This window comes from Protopterus annectens, chromosome 9.part0 (genome assembly GCF_019279795.1).
Source record: "Protopterus annectens isolate FY-2018-M chromosome 9.part0, PAN1.0, whole genome shotgun sequence".
Taxonomy (NCBI): domain Eukaryota; kingdom Metazoa; phylum Chordata; order Ceratodontiformes; family Protopteridae; genus Protopterus; species Protopterus annectens.
Window position 1 is genome coordinate 366,285,750 of NC_056743.1, and position 20,162 is coordinate 366,305,911.

General features: G+C 49.1%; 1 protein-coding gene across 1 annotated transcript in view; it reads left to right on the forward strand.

Moving 5' to 3' along the window:
* The window catches only part of XPO7 (exportin 7), a 4,001,819-nt gene that overhangs the window by 429,203 nt on the left and 3,552,454 nt on the right, over nt 1–20,162 (forward strand). Inside the window, exon 5 of the mRNA XM_044082110.1 lies at nt 10,136–10,240. Within this exon, the coding sequence (XP_043938045.1) occupies nt 10,136–10,240 (105 nt within the window). The remainder of the gene's footprint in view (nt 1–10,135; nt 10,241–20,162) is intronic.

Sequence of the window (20,162 nt, forward strand, 5' to 3'; positions counted from 1 at the left end):
TTCAAGGCTTTGCAAGGAGATGTGGAGGGGGAAACCATGGCTGATCGTATCTGAGGGAACTGGGGGAATTCCCTGGATCTTTGGGAGGAAGTTCCTGATTGAGTCAAGGTAGAGTTCTGAGCCACTAATGTTGGTGAAAGCAGACGTCCCCCTTAAGAAGAGACAGAAGACTAGGCATATTTTCCCCCAAAGATCCTCAAAAGGAGTGGTAGGATTTTACTAAGGACTTTAGTGCTCTGATGGCTGTGAGACCACTGCAGGGAGGTTTCTGTTCTTGTTTTTACTTTGTCCCCTACAGCTAGAAGATCTAGGGAGCCTGATTCTTCTGCTGTGGAATCAGACTTGGCTGAGGATTCCTTTGCCTACTCCTTCCAAATACCATCACATTGGGATTATTTCTCTGAGGAGGAGTCTTTCAGTCCTCTCTCCACTTTAGAAGAATTCTCCTTTGAGGATACAGTGGTTCGCATGAGGGAGATTTTTTAGTGGGACTGCTCCCAGGTTTCTGACTTCCAAAAAAGGTATTGTGTGGTGTTGCAGATGGACTCCCCTAAGCCTTCTGCCATTCCCCTTGTCTTGGTTGCTCTGCTGGATACCTTTTTGGCAGCTTACTTGGCTCCTGGTTCCCAAACTCCTGCCCCCAAGAAGCTTGACCATTTTTATAAAGTGCCTTGAGGCTTTCAAATTTCTTTGTCTCACTTTTCTGATTCAGCTGTGGTGTGTCTCTGCTGGTAAGCCTTCCCATCTTTTGCCTTCTTCCAAGTTTCTTCCCACTAACAAGGACAATTGAGCTAAGGAGGGGCTGGTGAAAAAAGTCTGTACTTCTGCCACCCTGTCATTGCATGTCATAAACTATAAAACTCACACAACTCCCTTTTGTCTCATATTTGGGGGGGGGATTTGATCTGACCTGCCTATTTCTTAGGCCAAGTCTATGGCTCTTTCTTTGATGGGGTCCACTTCTCTGGGTTCCTCATCACTACAAGTGTTACTACAATGCTGCTGATGCCTCCTCTAGAGCTGCTGCTTTATGCTCTGTCATAAGCTGCTGCTATTGGCTTTATCTTCAGGCTTTGCCTGATGTGAAGGTGAATTTTTTTTATGCTGTTTTGGATAATCAAAAAAATATTTTCGTTACTCCAGTAGCATACATGCAAGACCTTACAAGACCAAAACAAGTTCATGAAGGATCTTGAGCAGATTTTTGTTTCTCCTATTCCTAAATTTCAGAGGAATTATTTTGCTTTTGTTCATAGACAGCCTTGCCAGTCTCCCAAAAGTAATAGTTACTGGACATTTCAATCTCAAAAATCATCTTTTCATGACAAGTCTGCCTGCGTCTGACATTCTGCCTGCCTTTCATCTCGGCCGGGTTCCCTTGTCTCAAGACTTTCACTGTCGCTCCCTGGTTGGCAACTGTTGCTTCAGACTCTAGGGTTCTGTCAGTCATCCATCAAGGCTACTTTACGGTGTGGAAGTTCCTCTCCCCACACCTTTTTCTGGCATTCACTGACCCTTTTCAGACTAGTCTCTCTATTTTTCAGGGGTCCTGCAGGCTTTTTTGGGTCAAGGCACCATTTAGCCCATTCCAGAGGTCCTAAGGGGTGCAAGATTTTATTTCAGGTTGTTTCTGGTCCTCAGAAAGGAGGGGTCCTGGAGAAATGTTCTAGGCCTTTCCTTTCTTAATACTTTCTTCAATGCTTTCCCTCCAGACACTGTTTCTACTCTTGCTACCTCAGGCCTTTTTGGTTTCTGTGTGCCTGAAGGACGCATATCTTTTTATTTCCATTCACTGTTTGTCAGGAAGTTTGTTTCTCTACTTTCTTCCTCCCATTTTCAATTGTCTACTTTGCCCTTTGGTGTTTTTACAGCCCCAGTGGTATTCACCATGCACTTAGCTCCAGTCACAGCTTTCTGCAGGCTTCAAGGTGTACAGATATTTCCTTATCTGGATGACCTGCTTCTTCTGGCTCCCTCTCCTTCCAGGCTTCTGCAGAACCTGCAGTTAATTAGACTCCTTTTGTACAGTCTTGGTTTCACCATCAGTCTCCTCCAGAAGCCTGTCTCATCTCCCTCTCAGCATTACATTTTTCTGGATTGCAGGAGCCAAACTGTTGCAGTGCTGGCTTCTCTGCCTTCTCCCAAGGTTCTGTTTCTAACAACCTTCTAGTCTTTCATCCTGCTATGTCTCGTGCCTGTCAGGGAATTTCTGAAGGCTTGGGGTTAATGACTTCAACCATCCTCATTTTCCCTTTTACCAAGCTTCATATGAGGAAGTTTCAGTGGTATCTGTGGGCAGTGTAGATTCAGCATTGCCGTCTTCTGGACTTTCCAGTTCCATTCCCTTTCTCCCTTATCTCAGACTTTAGCTTCATTGGTGGATTCAGCACATAACCCTCAATCCAGGTGTCCCCCTCTAGCCTCTTGCTCAGGAGCTGTTTGCAGACACTTCATATCAGAGGTAGAGGCACTGCTTCCCTCATCAGCGACAGGATCACATCAACAGGAAAGAGATGCAGGCACTTATTGCTCTTCAGGCCTTCCACTTTCTTTGGCCCCAGGCCTTTTTGGGTCTATACAAGCAACACCACAGTCATGTGGTACATCAGCAAGTGGGGGGGGGGTGGCACAAGGTCCTGTCTTTGCAGACTAGCCCTTCAGGCCTGGGAATTGGCTGTCCACCATCAGGTAACCCTTCAAGTGGTTTACATCCCTTCAGGTCATAACTTTGCGGCAGAGTCCCTGTGCAGGTCCAGGACACAACCTCACAAATGGATGCTTCACAGAGCGGTATTTCTGGACATTATTGGTGGGATTTTACTCAAGTGGATCTTTTTACCTCCCCGTGGAACAGACTGCTTCCTTGCTTCTGTTCCAGAACCTCAAGTCCTCTGACTTGGAAGGTGGAAGGCATACTCTTTTCATAAAGAGGACGTTTCTTTATGCTTTTCCTCCTCCTCTTTCCAGGGTCCTACACAAGATAAACAGGACTCTCCATGATCTTGTTGGTGGCTCATCTTTGGCCCAGACAGCACTGGTTCCCCCTCCTCTTTCATCTGGCCAGGGGCAGTCATCACAAGTTACCTCACCAAATGGATCTTGTCACAAAAGATAAACGGTCTGTAGTTCACCATCAGCTGTCTGCACTTCATTTGACACTTTTGGTGATAGGATTTTAATTTAATTTTTGACACCAGTTTTCTGAGGATGTGCTTTATGGTTCTGTAGGAGGCTAGGAAACCCAGTACCAGCAAATCATTTGCCCAGGTGGAAGCGATTGTCTGTTAGGTATCTTAAGCTTCACCAGGATCCCTTTTCAGTGGGGGGGTCCCCTTGGCACTCTCTTCCTTTTGTGAATTGCTCCATGCTGGCATGGCATATTTTTCTGTCAAAGCTTATAAGTCTGCAGTCTCTGCCTGTCTGCATTTAAATCCACTACTAGCCTGTCATTTGAGGTTACACAATTCCTGAAAGGCATCCTCCACATCAGCCCAAGAAAGCCAATCTCTCCTGTTTGTTAACTTAATTTTTTCTTGAAATTGACTTGGGCTCCTGTTGAGCCCACTACTACTTTGCAACATTGCACCATGAAGACTTTTTTTTTTTTGGTTGCTCTCATAAATCCATCCCTTGATGGCAGTTTGTCCTTTTTTTGATTTTTCATATGGATAGTGATGGTGTCTCTCTGCCTACCAATCTTTTATGTCCAAGGTGGTCAATGAGTTGTCCTTTCATCAGTCTATCCAAGTTTCTTCCTCTCTTCTTTCTCTGCCGTCTACTAATGGTAGGTTCTACACACCTTGTAGTTTATAGACAGCTCGGTTAGTATTTGGACAAGACGAAGGGCATACACAAGTCGGAGCAACTTTTTCTTTTCATACTAGGACATTGGCAGTTTCTAAGCAAACCATTGCCTGGATTTCAAAGGCAATTTCCTTTTGTTGTGCTTTTCATGACGAACCACTTTCTGCCTCTGTGTGGAGACATTCTAATAGGTTCATAGGTTGGTACTAGGCTGTCGGCCCTAGGGCCTATACAAGCCAAACCATAACAATTCCATGGCTGTTTCTTCCCACACTATATACTTCAAGGGTTTGGATACCAGTTCCATCCTTGAAGTTACTACTTGGACTTCTATGCACACCTTCATTAAACATTACAGCTGGGGGTGTCATTTCCAGAGCCAAGGTGTGTTTTGCTAAGGCTTTCCTTTGTGGGTCTGTGGAGGGTTCCTCCCTTTACTACATTACAAGTTTGATGCAATTTCCAGCTCCAAGTTTGAGTTTGCCAAGGCTGTCCTTTAGTTTGTGGAAGGTTTCTGTCCTCACTTCATTAGAAGTTACATGTCATTTCAAGATCCAGGGTGGGTTTTGCCAAGGTTGTTCTTCATGGGTCCATGGAGGTTTCCTCCCTTTACTGTATTACAAGTTTGATGTCATTTCCAGAACCGGAGAGGAAGGTGCCAAGGGTGCCTTTCATGGGTTTCTGGAGGGTTCCTCTCTTGCACTGTCCCATCACTTGTGAATAGTGCCGCAATGATATTGGAAGGGCATAGTATGTTGTTGTCTTTCGGCTTTTCCCGGTTAGGGGTCGCCACAGCGGAACTCCGGTCCGCTAATGATTGGCAGTAGATTTTACGAATGCCGAGGTACCAGCTCGATGTTCAACCTTCAACGAAGGCACGCCCATTTATGCATGTCTTTGAAACGCACACCTAACCGCATAGTATAGCTGTGTAAAATCTTACCTTAATAGTAGATGTTCTTCTCTTCACTGTTTGAGTATTCAATCCTTCCCTCCCTCTTGCCCCCTTTTCTTCCTTTTTTCTGTTGGGAGTATCTGAATGGCAAAGGGGTCTTTGCCTTTCACCTGAGGCATCTCTACTTTCCTTGGATGCACTTGTTCTCCCTTCTCTTGGACTGGCTTTAGGTCTGCTGGGGCACTTCATTTCTGAGTTTGGTATGTCTACCACCTTTGTCGCACACTGATGCAAGGAGCATTTGTCTGATGTGTAACACTGGTAAGAGTTAAAGGCTTTGTTATATTGGCTGATGTGAGGCTTTCCATTACAGGCGATCCCACTGGTTAATACTGTAAGAGAGGGACATGTAGTGTTATGGTAGGATTTTACACAACTGTACTTTTCAGCTTACTTTGTGCTCTTACATCAATCTTTGCCAATCTTCTTTTATTCATGTGTAGCCTCTGCTAGTACATTCATGTCCCATTCTTGGCTTCCTAAGTTTTTTTTTTTTAGCTTTCTGTTTTTTCGTTTTCTGTGTTTGTGTAGCTATGACTTTTCTTCTGTGCTTGTAAGGCGGTAGTAGGAACTGTCAGCGACGTAAGAAGTAAGCTAGAAAAGGGGATAATTCTTCAGGTGTAGCAGTGTACTCTTAGTGGGTGAGAGTGCAGGCTAGTAAGAAGTAAGCTAGAAAAGGGGATAATGCTTCAGGTATAGCAGTGTACTCTTAGTGGGTGAGAGTGCAGACTAGTAAGAAGTAAGCTAGAAAAGGGGATAATGCTTCAGGTATAGCAGTGTACTCTTAGTGGGTGAGAGTGCAGACTAGTAAGAAGTAAGCTAGAAAAGGGGATAATGCTTCAGGTATAGCAGTGTACTCTTAGTGGGTGAGAGTGCAGACTAGTAAGAAGTAAGCTAGAAAAGGGGATAATGCTTCAGGTATAGCAGTGTACTCTTAGTGGGTGAGAGTGCAGACTAGTAAGAAGTAAGCTAGAAAAGGGGATAATGCTTCAGGTATAGCAGTGTACTCTTAGTGGGTGAGAGTGCAGACTAGTAAGAAGTAAGCTAGAAAAAGGGGGTAATGCTTCAGGTATAGCAGTGTACTCTTAGTGGGTGAGAGTGCAGACTAGTAAGAAGTAAGCTAGAAAAGGGGATAATGCTTCAGGTGTAGCAGTGTACTCTTAGTGGGTGAGAATGCAGACTAGTAAGAAGTAAGCTAGAAAAGGGGATAATGCTTCAGGTATAGCAGTGTACTCTTAGTGGGTGAGATAATGCTTCAGGTATAGCAGTGTACTCTTAGTGGGTGAGAGTGCAGACTAGACTGGTAAAGCTTTTCAAGTCCAATTTATACAAGGTTAGATGAACTGAAGATGCTATCTTTAAGGGCTTTAACATGACAGGATGGATAGGGGTGTTTAAATGTTACATTAAAATATAATCCCAGAGCAGTCTTGCCTGACAAATCTCACAGTTAATCATTGTCCTTTTATCATTACCTTGACATCATTTCTCAGTTCCTCTTAACAGTTAACGTGCATTTAATTCCTTTGTTAAGGAATGCAGCACAAATGTTTGCTTCCCGGCCCTTACAGAAAACTTTAAAGCTCCTAAAAATAGTGATACTACAACAAAACAGGAGAGAAAGACAAGAAGACAATATGAATACATGTCTTTATTAATGTTGAAGTCAAGAACAGAACATTTGTAGCTGGCAGTAATTACAGTGACATATATATAACGTGGCGAGAGCTGCACAAAGCCTGATGTTCCTGCGATTAACAATGGATCTGTTCATCAAAGTATGCCAGTTTCAGTGCATGAGTTATGTTTTCTTGTGTTGTATAGTTTGTGCTGAGTAATTATCAGGGAGTTGAAGTGAGTGGTACAGAGGATGATTCAATGTCCTAGGTTGGTAGCATGGTATAAAAATTGAGTCTGCTGGAGAAGACTGCTCATGTTGATCATCTTAAGTGGCGAGATCATTGTTTTGTTCCTCAGCAACATTTTCCTGTGTTCTGTTGAGATCACTCAGACAGTAAAATTCACATTTAGCCAAAAAAAAAAAAAAAAATGGGTGGTGGTGGGGGGGGGGGGCAGTCAGGCTGGCATGCCTGACACCCCCTACCAACAGTGGTGTTTGTGCTTTCCTCTTACACTTATATTTTCCATATCAAATGTGCACCACTTTATAAAAAAAGAATAAGTTAGTTGAAATCTATCTAATACGTACATTTAACAGAAATATTTAGCTTTGTAATTTTGAGGGCAGATCATTTTCCTATACATTTTATAATTTTATCATTGGTATGTTTTAAATGGTTTCCTTTATCGAGCATTGTTCATAAATAGTTTGCATCATTGTCCTTAACTACTGTTTTTCAGTTACATAAATGTAAGTAAATAATACTGCATTGCTCATAGGTAATAGTTATGTATTTTTCTACTGGTTTGTTGCTACAAAAGTCTCTCTGTCCCCGTCTCTCTCTCTCTCTCTGTCCCCGTCTCTCTCTCTCTCTCTCTCTCCCTGTCCCGTCTCTCTCTCTCTCTCTCTGTCCCCGTCTCTCTCTCTCTCTCTGTCCCCGTCTCTCTCTCTCCCTGTCCCGTCTCTCTCTCTCTGTCCCGTCTCTCTCTCTCTCTCCCTGTCCCGTCTCTCTCTCTCTCCCTGTCCCGTCTCTCTCTCTCTCTCTCTGTCCCGTCTCTCTCTCTCTGTCCCGTCTCTCTCTCTCTCTGTCCCCGTCTCGCGCTTGCTCTCTCTGTCCCCGTCTCGCGCTTGCTCTCTCTGTCCCCGTCTCGCGCTTGCTCTCTCTGTCCCCGTCTCGCGCTTGCTCTCTCTGTCCCCGTCTCGCTCTCTCTCTGTCCCCGTCTCGCTCTCTCTCTGTCCCCGTCTCGCTCTCTCTCTGTCCCCGTCACGTGCTCTCTCTGTCCCCGTCTCGCGCGCTCTCTTTGTCCCTGTCTCACACGCGCTCTCCCTGTCCCGGTCTATCCCCCATCTCTCTATCCTCTGTCTCTCTCTCTCTCTCTGTCCCTGTCTCTCCCCCTCTCTCTGTCCTTCTCTCTGTCCCCGTATCGCTCCCTGTCTCTCCCCCTCTCTCTCTCTCCCCCGTCTCTCCCGATCTTTCTCTTTCTCTCCCCCTATCTCTCTCCCTGTCTCTCTCTCCCGTCTCCCTCCCCTGTCTCTCTTTCTCTCTCTGTCTCTCTCTCTCTCCCGATCTCTTTCTCTGTCTCCCCAGCGCACTCTCGGTCTCCACCCAGCGCGTCTCCCCGCAGCGCTCGCTCTGTCTCTCCCCACCCCCCAGCGCTTACTCTCTCTGTCCCCCCCAGTGCTCGATGTCTCCCCCCAGCGCTTGGTCCCCCAGCACTCGCTCTCTTGGTCTCCCCAGCACTCGCTCTCTCGGCCCCCAGGACTTGCTCTCTCCCCCCCAGTGCTTGCTCTCTGGTCTCCCCAGCTTGCTCTCGGTCTCCCCCAGCTTGCTCTCGGCCTCCTCCCCAGCTTGCTCTCTCAGCCCCCTCCCAGCGCTCTCGGCCCTCCCCAGCGCCGCCCTCCTCCCAGCTGTCTCGGTCCCCCAGCGCTGTCTCTCCCCCAGCTCACTCTCGGTCTCTTCCCCCAGCTCACTCTCTGTCTCTCCCCAGCGCCGCTCTCTCTGTCTCTCCCCAGCGCCGCTCTCTGTCTCCCTCGCGCTCTCTGTCTCCCCCAGCCGCTCTCTCTCTGTCTCCCCCAGCTCGCTCTCTCTGTCTCCCCCCCACAGCTCTCTCTGTCTCCCAGCCGCTCTCTCTGTCTCATCTACAGCTCGCTCTCTCTGTCTCATCTACAGCTCTCTCTCTCTGTCTCCCAGCCCAGCTCTCTCTGTCTCCCCCCAGCCGCTCTCTCTGTCTCCCTCCCCAGCGCCGCTCTCTCTGTCTCTCCCCAGCGCTCTCTGTCTCCCTCCCCAGCGCCGCTCTCTGTCTCCCCAGCGCCGCTCTCTGTCTCCCCCAGCCGCTTTCTGTCTCCCCAGCGCCGCTCTCTGTCTCCCCAGCGCCGCTCTCTGTCTCCCCAGCGCTCGCTCTCTCTCTCCCCCCCAGCCGCCTCTGTCTCCCCAGCCGCTCTCTCTGTCTCCCCAGCGCTCTCTCTGTCTCCCCAGCGCTCGCCTTCGGTCTCCAGCGCCTCTCTCTGTCTCCCCAGCTCGCTCTCGGTCTCCCAGCCGCTCTCGGTCTCCCCAGCTCGCTCTCTCGGTCTCCCCAGCGCTCGCTTCTCTCGGTCTCCCAGCGCTTCGCTCTCTCGGTCTCCCCAAGCGCTCTCTCGGTCTCCCCCCCAGCGCTCTCTCTCGTCCCCGCTCGCTCTCGGTCTCCCCCAGTCTCGCTCTCGGTCTCCCCCAGTCTCGCTCTCGGTCTCCCCCACTCTCGCTCTCGGTCTCCCCCACTCTCGCTCTCGGTCTCCCCAGCGCCGCTCTCGGTCTCCCCCAGCGCTCTCTCGGTCTCCCCAGCGCCGCTCTCTCGGTCTCCCCCAGCGCCTCTCGGTCTCCCCAGCGCTCGCTCTCGGTCTCCCCAGCCGCTCTCTCGGTCTCCCCCAGCGCCGCTCTCTCTCCCCCTCCTCCCCAGCGCCTCTCTCTCTCCCTCCCTCCCTCCTCTCTCTCCCCTTCCCTCCCCCCTCTCTCTCCTCCCCTGCCTCTCTCTCCCTCCCTCCAGCCTCCTCCTCCCTCCCTCCCTCTCTCTCTCCCTCCCTCCCCGTCTCTCTCTCCCTCCCTCCCCGTCTCTCTCTCCCTCCCTCCCCGTCTCTCTCTCCCTCCCTCCCCTCTCTCTCTCCCTCCCTCTCTCTCCTGTCTGTTTCTGTCTCCCAGTGTGTCTTTCTCTCTCTCACTGTGTGTCTCTCTCTCTCCCACTCCCTGCCTCTCTCTCGCCCTCTCCCTCGCCCTCTCCCTCCCTGCCTCTCCTCGCCTCTCCTTCCCCCTGCCTCCCTCCCTCCTCTCCCTCCTCCCCTCCCTCCCCCCTCCTCCTCCCTCCTCCCCCTCCTCCCTGCCTCTCCCTCCTGCCTCTCCCTCTCCTCCCTGCCTCTCCCTCTCCCTCCCTGCCTCTCCCTCGCCCTCTCCCTCCCTGCCTCTCCCTCGCCCTCTCCCTCCCTGCCTCTCCCTCGCCCTCTCCCTCCCTGCCTCTCCCTCGCCCTCTCCCTCCCTGCCTCTGTCTGTCTTTCTCTACCATCCCCCTGTCCTCTGTATCTCTCTTTCTCTTTTTCTCGTCTCTCTCTCTCTGCCTCTACTTCTGTGTGGATTAGACCACTTGCCTTGTTGGAGAAATGTACTTTTTGACCAACTTTGCTGAGAGCTGGTGTACAGACATCTTTGACCAAGGAACTGTGTTTCTTAAACACCTGTAGATGGATGTGAGTAATCCGACAAACTAATGAATTCCTGTTTCTTTTAATAGGCTGACACAACCCATCCATTGACAAAACATCGAAAAATTGCATCCTCATTCCGAGATTCTTCTTTGTTTGATATATTTACTCTCTCCTGTAACTTACTGAAGCAGGTAATGTACATGTCCTTTCCATATGTCAGTATAACTAACTGTTTGTACTGGTATTTTCAGTTGCGTGTAACGAATGAAGACAATAAATGCTTAATCTGATTTGAAGTGTAGGATGAGTATCCACACAGATTGCTGTGATGAAATTTTGTATGCTTGTCATTTTCATGTTACAGGGTCAAGCCTCATTCATTATGCTATCAGAATACAGGGAAATTGGGAAGACAAAGGCTTATGTGATCTAGAACTGTAGCTCGTCCCCGCCCCCCCCGTCTCTCTTGCACACAGTCAGTCACACTCTCACAGTCGCACTCTGTCTTTCTCTCCCTCTCACACGCACACTCTCTCACTCACACAACTGACTCAACAAGATGTCCTTCCAACTGTATTTATTGCAACACACTGTGCTTCTTATAGGATATTTACTTTTTGCTTCTTTCTTGGCCTTGACTTTTTGATTCGATACTGTACTTTTTTGACATGTGTGAAGTATTTGCTGTACTAATCTTTTGTGGAGCTTTTTTTTCTGGGCCTCTGCTGAAAATGGGATTCATGCCTAGTTGGAGTTTCCCTGTAAACAAATGTAAAATAAGTAAATAATAAATATGCCCTTGCTTTTGCAGATCATCATGCAGTTTCTGCATTTGAAGAATAATCCCTGCTAAAAGCAAATTACTTCTCCTATAATTGTCTGTTTAATAGTAGTTTTAGGTGGAATGTAATTTTGTGCTAGTGCAGTCCTCCTTCCCTGTCAGTACCCTCTTTTTGCCTCAAACCTAACATTGTTGTCTTCTCTCTTGCAGTCAGCATTATTTCACCAGTTTTAGTATGATTCTGATAGTGCCAGTTTTGCATATGAGGTTGCGGTGTCACTTCAACAGTGAAGATCATCTAGAGCCAAGATTTACACTGCTGGGTGGCTAGCCCTACCTCGGTAGTTCTTCCACATCACTCGCGCGTACACACGCACACACTTTAGAGTATCCAGTCTACCTACTGCATGTCTTGAGAATGTGGGAGGAAACCCACACAAACACAGTGAGGACATGCAGACTCCACACAGAAGGCACCACAGTCGTGTATCAAACTGGGGAGCCTTTTGCTGAGAGACAACAACACTGTCTTTTGCACCACTTTGCCGGCCCTATCTGCTGTGCCCCTGTGCTTTTACTTTCATACATTCTACATAATTATTTTGAATGCGTTTCCAGTTTGCGTTTTAAACTCCCCTGTTACTGTTCAGCAGGCCATCTTTTACTCCGGTAGTGGCTTCTCATCTCTGTTTGAACCCATATCACATTTGCCGGATTTTTTGCTTCATAGAAATACTCAAGGAAAAACAATGTACATTTTTCATTTTAAAATCTTTTTAACTTGCAGCAAATGCACAAAAGTATAAACGCTTCCCAAAAAGGGAATTTACCCCCTACATGTAGGTGCAGTTGCCCCAGATAGACAACTACACCCAATAGGTTTCACCTATTCCAAAGTCAGGTTTAATCATGCTAGAGTTGCAGCCTGTGATAATGAGACATAGATCACTGTTTTAGTAGCCTGAGCTGTTGGGCTTGTACCCCTGTGACCGGCTAGCTTCACAAAGCTTTGGGTACTTACCCCCTGCTCCAACTGTCAGAGCTCCATAAAAGGAGGGTTGGAGTGCAAAAAGCTTGCTTTTTTTTGCCACCATAGGGCATTTCTTTGGCGGGCCTTGTGAAACTGTTTTTGACTTTTGTTTAAGAGCTGGGCAAATAAGCCGTCTTGTTGGAGAAAGCCTTCCACTGACTTGAATTTTATAAATAAAACTTGTTTTTATGTCAAAATGATTGTGTTCAACTAGGAAACTGCATGTGTTGTGATTGTCATTGCATTTTAACTGAGTGATGTAAATGCTTGTGTGAACTTTTTGTGAGGAAGAGTTTTTTGACCAAAATATTTTTCAAAAGTTGATTTTTGTGTTTATGGCAGGATACTGTGCTTTCAGGGAGCTGTTAGTGGGTTACTTGCCTCAATATCATGTATTTGCTACATTTTACCTCACTGACTCAAACAGGCTATGCTATCCACTTTTGACATCACTTCCTCTACTTACGTATGGAGGATTCTCCAGTCTCAGTTATTGTGACTTCCTCTACCTGCAAAAATAAAGTTGCCAAGACTATTCTGTCTCAGCCTTTGGTGGGCGACACTGCTGTGGCTGCTAATTGTTCCTAACACCACTCATCTTTTCCCCCATTCCTTTTGATATAGCCATTTTAGCCAATATCCATTTGTGGGCAAAAGATGGCCAAGTGTGAGCCGCCTTTGCTAGTATCGGAAGGGACAGGTGAAGCTGCTCCACTTGGTTAGGAGAGGAGATAGTGAATCTAGAACTAATATGCCTACCAAGAGTTAGTTATTTTCCAGGAAAAAAGTATATTTAATGAGCACATTCCAGTCTTCTTTTTTTTTTTTTCATTTCTTTGGACGGGTGATTTACCATAAGTTGCCAAGGAATTTGGTGCTTTTTCCTTGCCTTCTGACTCTTTGGGTAGAATAAGGGAAAGTGTTTCCTCCATCTCTGATATGGATTTAGGTTCATAGGTTCATACTAGGCTATCTGCCCTGGGGCAATTATAAGCCTAGCCCGATTCTGTATGGCTTACGCCACCCCTTGATTTGAGTATACTGTGCCCTTTTTAAGGTTTAGTTTACTGTGCCTCTGTCTAATAGTGACATCGGAGTAATCCCTGGGACAAACCTACGATCCCCCCATCCACCTATCGAGATTCTTCTTGAAGAGATTCAGTGAGGTGCTCTGCCTCACATGAACTGGAAATCTGAAGTAGGAGATTCATTTGTCTGCAACCTGTGGGTTATGGATCCGATATCGGATCCGAACCTGCATGGTTTACCAGCTATGGATCCAAGCTCTCAGCTCCTCCCCTCACCCATAATGCCCTGCTCTACCCTCATGACTTCAGATATCGTTTGCCGCTCATGGTGACCAGATTGTTTTTCCAGCTCTCCAGCTAAGTGATAGTTTCAGTGTTTAAATTGTAAAATTTAAATAATTTTTTGGTTGATTTGTGTGAAAGTGTAGGTTTCCCTTTTTGTATCTTTACTTTTTTTTAGAGTTTAATCTAAAATTTATATCCCTCCCCTCGCTGGTAGCGTAGTGTGTGTGTGTTGGGCCTGTGAGTGGTTTTTGTTTTAGTTACTTACCTTAGTTATAGTAACTGTTATTTGTTAGCTTGGGATGTCTGAGCAGCCCAAGGCTATTTTTTCTAAATGCTCCGAGTGTGGCCACAAGCTTTCCCCAGCTGATGGCCACACTGTGTGTTAGATGCCTGGGGTTGAACACCTCACATCTGGATGTTCCATTTGTGCAGGGTTCAACCCCAGGGCATTGAAGGAGCGGAGGTCCAAGCTTGTTTTGGCGGGCCTTTTGCCGGACTCGGCTCCGACCTCCGCTCCTTCGGGGTAACAGTCCCCACAGTTATTCCTCTCCGGCTCCCTCCTCCTCCTGGGACTCAACCTCCCGCTTCAGGTTCGGAGGAGAGGGATGCTAGAAAGGACCGGAGGGAGAAGCACCATAAGCGGCGGGCCGAGACCTCTGTTTCGGCCCCGCCAGCCAAGCGGGCTTCTCCCCCAGCTCCATTGTCGGCTGGATCTCCTCCTCGGCCCGGTCTCCAGTGTGTTTTCACCGACCTGAGGAGGAGGAGACCGATCTCCGCCGAGGCTATCGAGGAGGCACTCAAGGCCTACCTCGGTAGCCTCGCCGAGATCAACGTACAGCCTATCGGATGCTGATCTGGACCGGATGATGAGAAGGTTCATCCAGGCCCAGATGCAGATGGGAGTGCTCTTGCCTCCCGGGGAGCTCGACCCCTTTTCAAGCCGACAGCTCCTTCTCCGACCCGCTACCCGGGTTCGAGCAGTTGGAGCCGAGCAGCTTCGAGCCGGGGTGGGTCGGCACCGATAGTACTTGGTACTGGATCCGACCCTGCCCTCGAGTGCATCGGATCCGACCTCGGAGCCTGGATCCGAGCCTCGGATCCGGGGATCAGTGCTCCTTCGGCGCAGTCTGTGTCGGAGCGCACTGTCCCTTCGGATCCGAGCGCTTCGGCGCCGGCTCCGATCCACTCTTCGGATCCGAGGGGGAGCCGATTGTCGGATCCTTTGGTCGAGGTCGGCTCCCCTTCGGCCTTTGATGTAGTGGAGAGGGCCCTGTTGAGGGTCTCCGGACCCCCGGCACTTGTTTCGCCCGTCCCGCACTCCCTCTGCACTGGGTCAGGCTTCCACCATCCGCCCTTGGGACAGCCCGCTTCTGTGCCCCAAGCTGTTCCCTGGAACAGGTTGTTGCTTGAGGAGTCCTCTGACAGCCCCCCAGAGGATGTTCCTCGCAAGCATACGTGCAAAAGGAGGCACATTGACTCCCCTGAGTCTCTCACAGAAGACACGGATTTGGAGGAAGGGAAGGCTCCCACGGTCACCCCGAGGATGTCTCATTTGGAGACATCATGGAAATGCTCCGATAAGGGGGTGGTCTGCCCCAAGTCTTCCTCGGACGAGTCCGTGTTCTTGGAGGCATTTGAAGCGGGCCCGTCTACCTCTTGGGTGTCCCCTCCTGCCGACCCCCTGGTGGACCTCATTACCACCAGGGCGTGGAAGGAACCGGACACCGTGGAGCTAATCCCTAAGAGGCCCGACAGGATCCTCAGCCCACCGTCTGACCGTGCCCATTGGAGTAAGGGACCTCCGGTAGATGCCATGTTGACGGCGGCCACCAAGAGGGAACTTGCTCAGGAGAGTCCCTCAGTCCATCCCCCGAGCAAGGAGTCTCGGATGATGGACCGCTTGGGGAAGCGGATGTTTAGTTCAGCGACCTTCTCGGTAAGGGCGCTGAACTACCTGGCACACGTCATTAGGATGCAGCGAGATCTCATTAAAGAATACGCTGCATCTCCCCCTGAGTCCATGTTGGAGGAGGACAAAGTGCTGCACTCCACCCGCATGGCCACTCTTAGATCAGTTACTAATACCTCTATGCGGCTACTCTCCCATGCTACGGAAGGCGCCGCTAGAGCCGCAGGGGCAGGTCTAGTCACTAGACGTCAGGCCTGGCTCCGTCATTGCGATTTCTCTGAGCCCTTCAAAGCGTCATTTGCGAACGCCTTTGATGGTTCTGCCCTCTTTGGCAAAACCGTTCGCGACACTTTGACCCAGAGCGAGAAGGACGGGAAGACGCTGTCTGCCGTCGGAATCCGCTTCTCTGCACCCCAGAGGCCCTATTCTAGGAACCAAAAGGTTCAGAAGAAGATGTGGTTCCGGAGGTCGCAGCAATCCCAGCCTGCTCCGGACAACCAGTCCTTCCGTGGCAGAGGAGGACAGGGAGGACGCCGCCCTAGAGGCAGAGGGGCTCCCAGGAACTTCGGATCCAGATAACCCTTCTTTGAACGGCCCGCGCAGCAACCCTGAGGGGTTGCCCGGCTGCTCCACTCTGGAGGCAGTCGGGGACGCTGGGCACCTAGCGGCATGGGAGTCCATAACATCAGACTGCTGGGTTCTCCAGATCATATCCAGAGGATACCGCATCCCTTTTCGTCACTTACCAAAGTTGAAGTCCCTCCCAGACGTTCCACCCGGTCAACGGGAGGCCGCTTTGGCAGAAATTGGCCATCTGCTAAAGAAAAGAGCCTTCCAGCCCGTCCCCCCAGATCAGATCGGATCAGGGTTCTACTCCAGGTTTTTTTAGTGCCAAAAAAGACGGGTGATCTAAGACCAATTTTAGACCTTTCTCTCTTGAACCTGGCAGTTCCCAAGGAAAAATTCCGAATGGTCACTCTGCAATCTATTCTCCCCCTTCTGGGAGAAAATCACTGGATGTGTTCTATAGACCTCAAAGGTGCGTACTACCACATCCTAATGGACAGACGCTCCAGGAGGTTCCTCCGCTTCCGGCTGGGAGCCAGTCACTACCAGTTCCGGGTCCTTCCCTTTGGTCTCACCACAGCCCCCAGGGTGTTCACCAAAGTATTAGCAGTGGTAGCGGCCCACCTGAGGCTTCAGGGGGTGCAGGTCTTCCCCTACCTGGACGACTGGCTCCTTACCGCCCCAACAAGGCATCTACTACTATTGGCGCGAGACTCCTTTCTCCATCTTGCTCCCAATCTGGGCATTACAATAAATACAAAGAAATCCAACCTGGCCCACACAGCTCTTAGATTTTATAGGGGCCAGGTTAGACACAAGGAGTTTAAAAGCCTTCCTCACTGCGGACAGAGTTCAAAATCTGCAGCTCCAGGTGCGGGCCATCCTCCACTCAAGTTCTGTTCTGGCGGAGTTGGTCCTGAGGGCTCTAGGGTCCATGGCGTCTGCTATAGCACTTCTTCCTCTTGCCAGGCTCAATATGCGCATCCTCCAGTGGACTCTCTTAGTACAGTGGTCATACCTTGCTCTCCCTATGCATCATCCCATTGCAATCAGCAAGGCTTGCAAGCGGTCCCTCCTGTGGTGGCTTCACTCCCCAGATCTCCACGGAGGCCGCTCATTTTGTGCTTCTCCCCCTCTCGCCACGGTGACCACGGACGCCTCCCGCCTCGGGTGGGGGGGGGCATTTTGTGGGCCGGACCGTCCAAGGCACGTGGAACGATTCAGAGACCTTACTGCATATCAACGTTCTAGAGATGAGAGCAGTGCTCTTAGCGCTAGCACTTCAGGACTTTCTTCCCTTGGGAACAATTGCGATTCAATCGGACAACATGTCAGTTGTCTGGTACATCAACAAGCAAGGGGGAACGAGGTCTTACCCTCTTTGTCGAGAAGCCATGAGAGTTTGGGAATGGGCAATCTCCACCAACCGCTTTCTAATAGCAACGCACATTCCGGGTCGGTCCAACATCCTGGCGGACAAGCTCAGTCGCACCATTCTGACCCCTTATGAGTGGTCTCTCAATTTTCAAGTAGCGGAACGCATATTCGCATGGTGGGGAACTCCTTCATGCGATCTTTTTGCCTCTCCCTCAAACACCAAGTGCGACAGATTTTCGCTCTGATACCTCCTCCAGGAGGTTCTCCAAGAGACGCTCTGGTGCATGCTTGGCCACCCGGTCTTCTGTATGCTTATCCACCCTTGCCTCTGATGCTCCAAGTTCTTCAGAAAGCCTCTCGGGTGGGTTGCAGAATGATTCTCATTGTCTGCTTTTGGCCTCGACAGATCTGGTTCCCCTTCCTAAGGTCTCACTCGGTGAATCCTCCTTGGATTCTAGATCCCATTCCGGATCTGATATCTCATCCATCCTGCATATCTCCTCCGAACCTGGACAACCTGAAGCTGACCGCTTGGCTGCTCCAGTTCCACTCTTGATCAGGACTCCCGTATTTCCCCCTGTTAAGGCGATCCTGGTGGCAGCTCATAAACCGTCCACTAGGAAAGTCTACCGCAGCAAGTGGAAACGGTTTTCTTTGTGGGCGGAGTGGCAAGGTCTGAATCCCTTCACAGTTCCTCTCCCTTTAGTGCTTGATTTCTTAACCACTCTTTTTAACGATGGTGCCAGCAGTTCCACAGTCAAAGTACAACTGGCGGCAATTTCACATTATCACATTGGTCATGACTCTAGTCCACTCATGTCAGCCAAGTTGTGTAAAATTTTCCTTAAAGGTACTTTCCTTCTCAGGCCCCCTGTAAAACAAGCGGTTCCTCCCTGGGACCTTTCCTTAGTTCTCCAGGCCTTGACCGCCCCCCCCTTCGAACCAGCGGCTACGGTGGATCTCAAATTCTTGTCTTTCAAGACGACTTTTTTAGTAGCCATTACATCGGCCAAGAGAGTTTCAGAGCTCCAAGCATTATCAGCTAAACCTCCTTACTTGGTCTTTCATCCGGACCGTGTTTACCTCAGGACCAACCCGTCCTTTCTTCCTAAAGTAGCTTCTGAAGCAAACATTAATCAATCCATTAACCTCCCTGTTTTCTTTCCTAAATATGAAAACAAAGATGAATACAAGCTTCACTCCTTAGATGTTCACAGGCAACTTAGATTTTATCTAAACAGAACGGCTGGTCATAGGCAATCCGACCAGTTGTTCATTTCCTTTGCTAAATTTAATTTGGGCAAGCCAATTTCTAAAGTCTCTCTGTCTCGCTGGATTTCACAGTGTATCTTATTGGCTTATCAAGCTTCAGGAAGACCCGCACCGGAGGGTGTACACGCCCATTCAACCCGGTCAGTATCTACCTCGGCAGCCTTTAAGGCTAGGATTCCTCTAGATGATATTTGTGCAGCAGCCACGTGGGCTTCATCTCATACTTTTATTTCCCACTACAAGTTGGATCTTGCATCTAGGGGTAGAGCATCCTTTGGCTCCGCGGTGCTCTGGAATATCCTTCCATGATGGCCGCCCAAGATTCAGGTAGCTGGGGACTCTGTCCCACAGGTTGCAGACAAATGAATCTCCTACTTCAGATTTAGAAGTTATGTACTCACCATAACGTTCCATCTGAGTAGGTGTATTCATTTGTCTGCAACCATCCCGCCCTCCTATCCCCCTGGCCTTTCAGTTTCCTGCATATTATGTGTTACCCTTTTCAGGGTGTTCTTGCTGTTGGCAAACTCGATCTGAGGTCATGAGGATAGAGCAGGGCATTATGGGTGAGGGGAGGAGCTGAGAGCTTGGATCCATAGCTGGTAAACCATGCCGGTTCTGATCCGATATCGGATCCATAACCCACAGGTTGCAGACAAATGAATACACCTACTCAGATGGAACGTTATGGTGAATACATAACTTCTAATTCTATTCCAGAGCGAAGGGAGCCTCTGGGTTATGAACCCGTCCCTCCAGCAAGTTCTATTTATTTCTGTGCTGAGGTTCAAGTCCCTCGAGCGTGTGGCTCTAAGGGATTTAGATTTACTGAGGTGGAGCATGTCCATTAATTCTGGATTTGACATAGCTTTGTATGTCAGGCATAGATCGCCTCGAAGTAGGCGGTATGCAACTGAGTAGTGCTGGAGTTTTTTTAACCGAACAGCATATGGCATCTGTTTGAGACCCTTGATCCTCTTGGTGAGATACTTTTGGGGTCTTTCTAATTGCTGCAGGTGTCGGGTAAGGTACATCCCAAAAGCGGCATTGTATTCTATGATGGACCTGATGAGGGATGAATAAAGGGGCACGGTTACCTCTCTTGATCTAGATGTGAAACCCTTCGTGATGAGGTGGGCTATGTAGAAGGTCTTTCTAACCACTTTGGCAATGTGGTTTTCAAAGGAGGGATTACTATCAACTTGGGTCCCCAGGTCCCTAATAACTTTCTCTGTACTTAATGGGTTACTGCCTATGTGGTAATTTGTGGGCACATTGTTTTTGCCAAAGGGTATGACTATACATTTTTTGTCATTTAGCTTTAAACCATGGCGCTGGCACCAGTTATCTGTCTCTCTGAGACCTTTTTGAAGGATGTTTGTGTCAGCTGGAGAGTTGATTATGGCACCCAGTTTGCAGTCGTCTGCGAACTTGGTGAGCCATAGTCCTCCCACGTTTGCCTGTACCTCGGAAAAGTATATACCGAACAAGAGTGGTCCCAGGACAGAACCCTGTGGGATGCCACTTGTGACCTGTTTCGAGTCTGACATGGCTCCAGCAACTCTCACTCTGTGGGTTCTGTCTTTGAGCCAGTTTGCGACCCATCTTGTGACATAGGGGTTTATATTTAAGCTGGATAGCTTATCTATGATGCCCGAGTGGGGTATTGTGTCATATGCCTTTGCAAGGTCCAGATAGGCTGTGTGGACTACCTTCCCTTCATCTATGGCTTTGGTGACTGTTTCGAAGAAGTCAACCAGGTTCAAAAGGCAGGATCTGCCCTTGACAAAGCCGAACTGGGTAGAATCTAGTGTCTGTAGGTCCCCAATGTCTTTGTTTATGAGCTCCATGATGATCCTCTCCA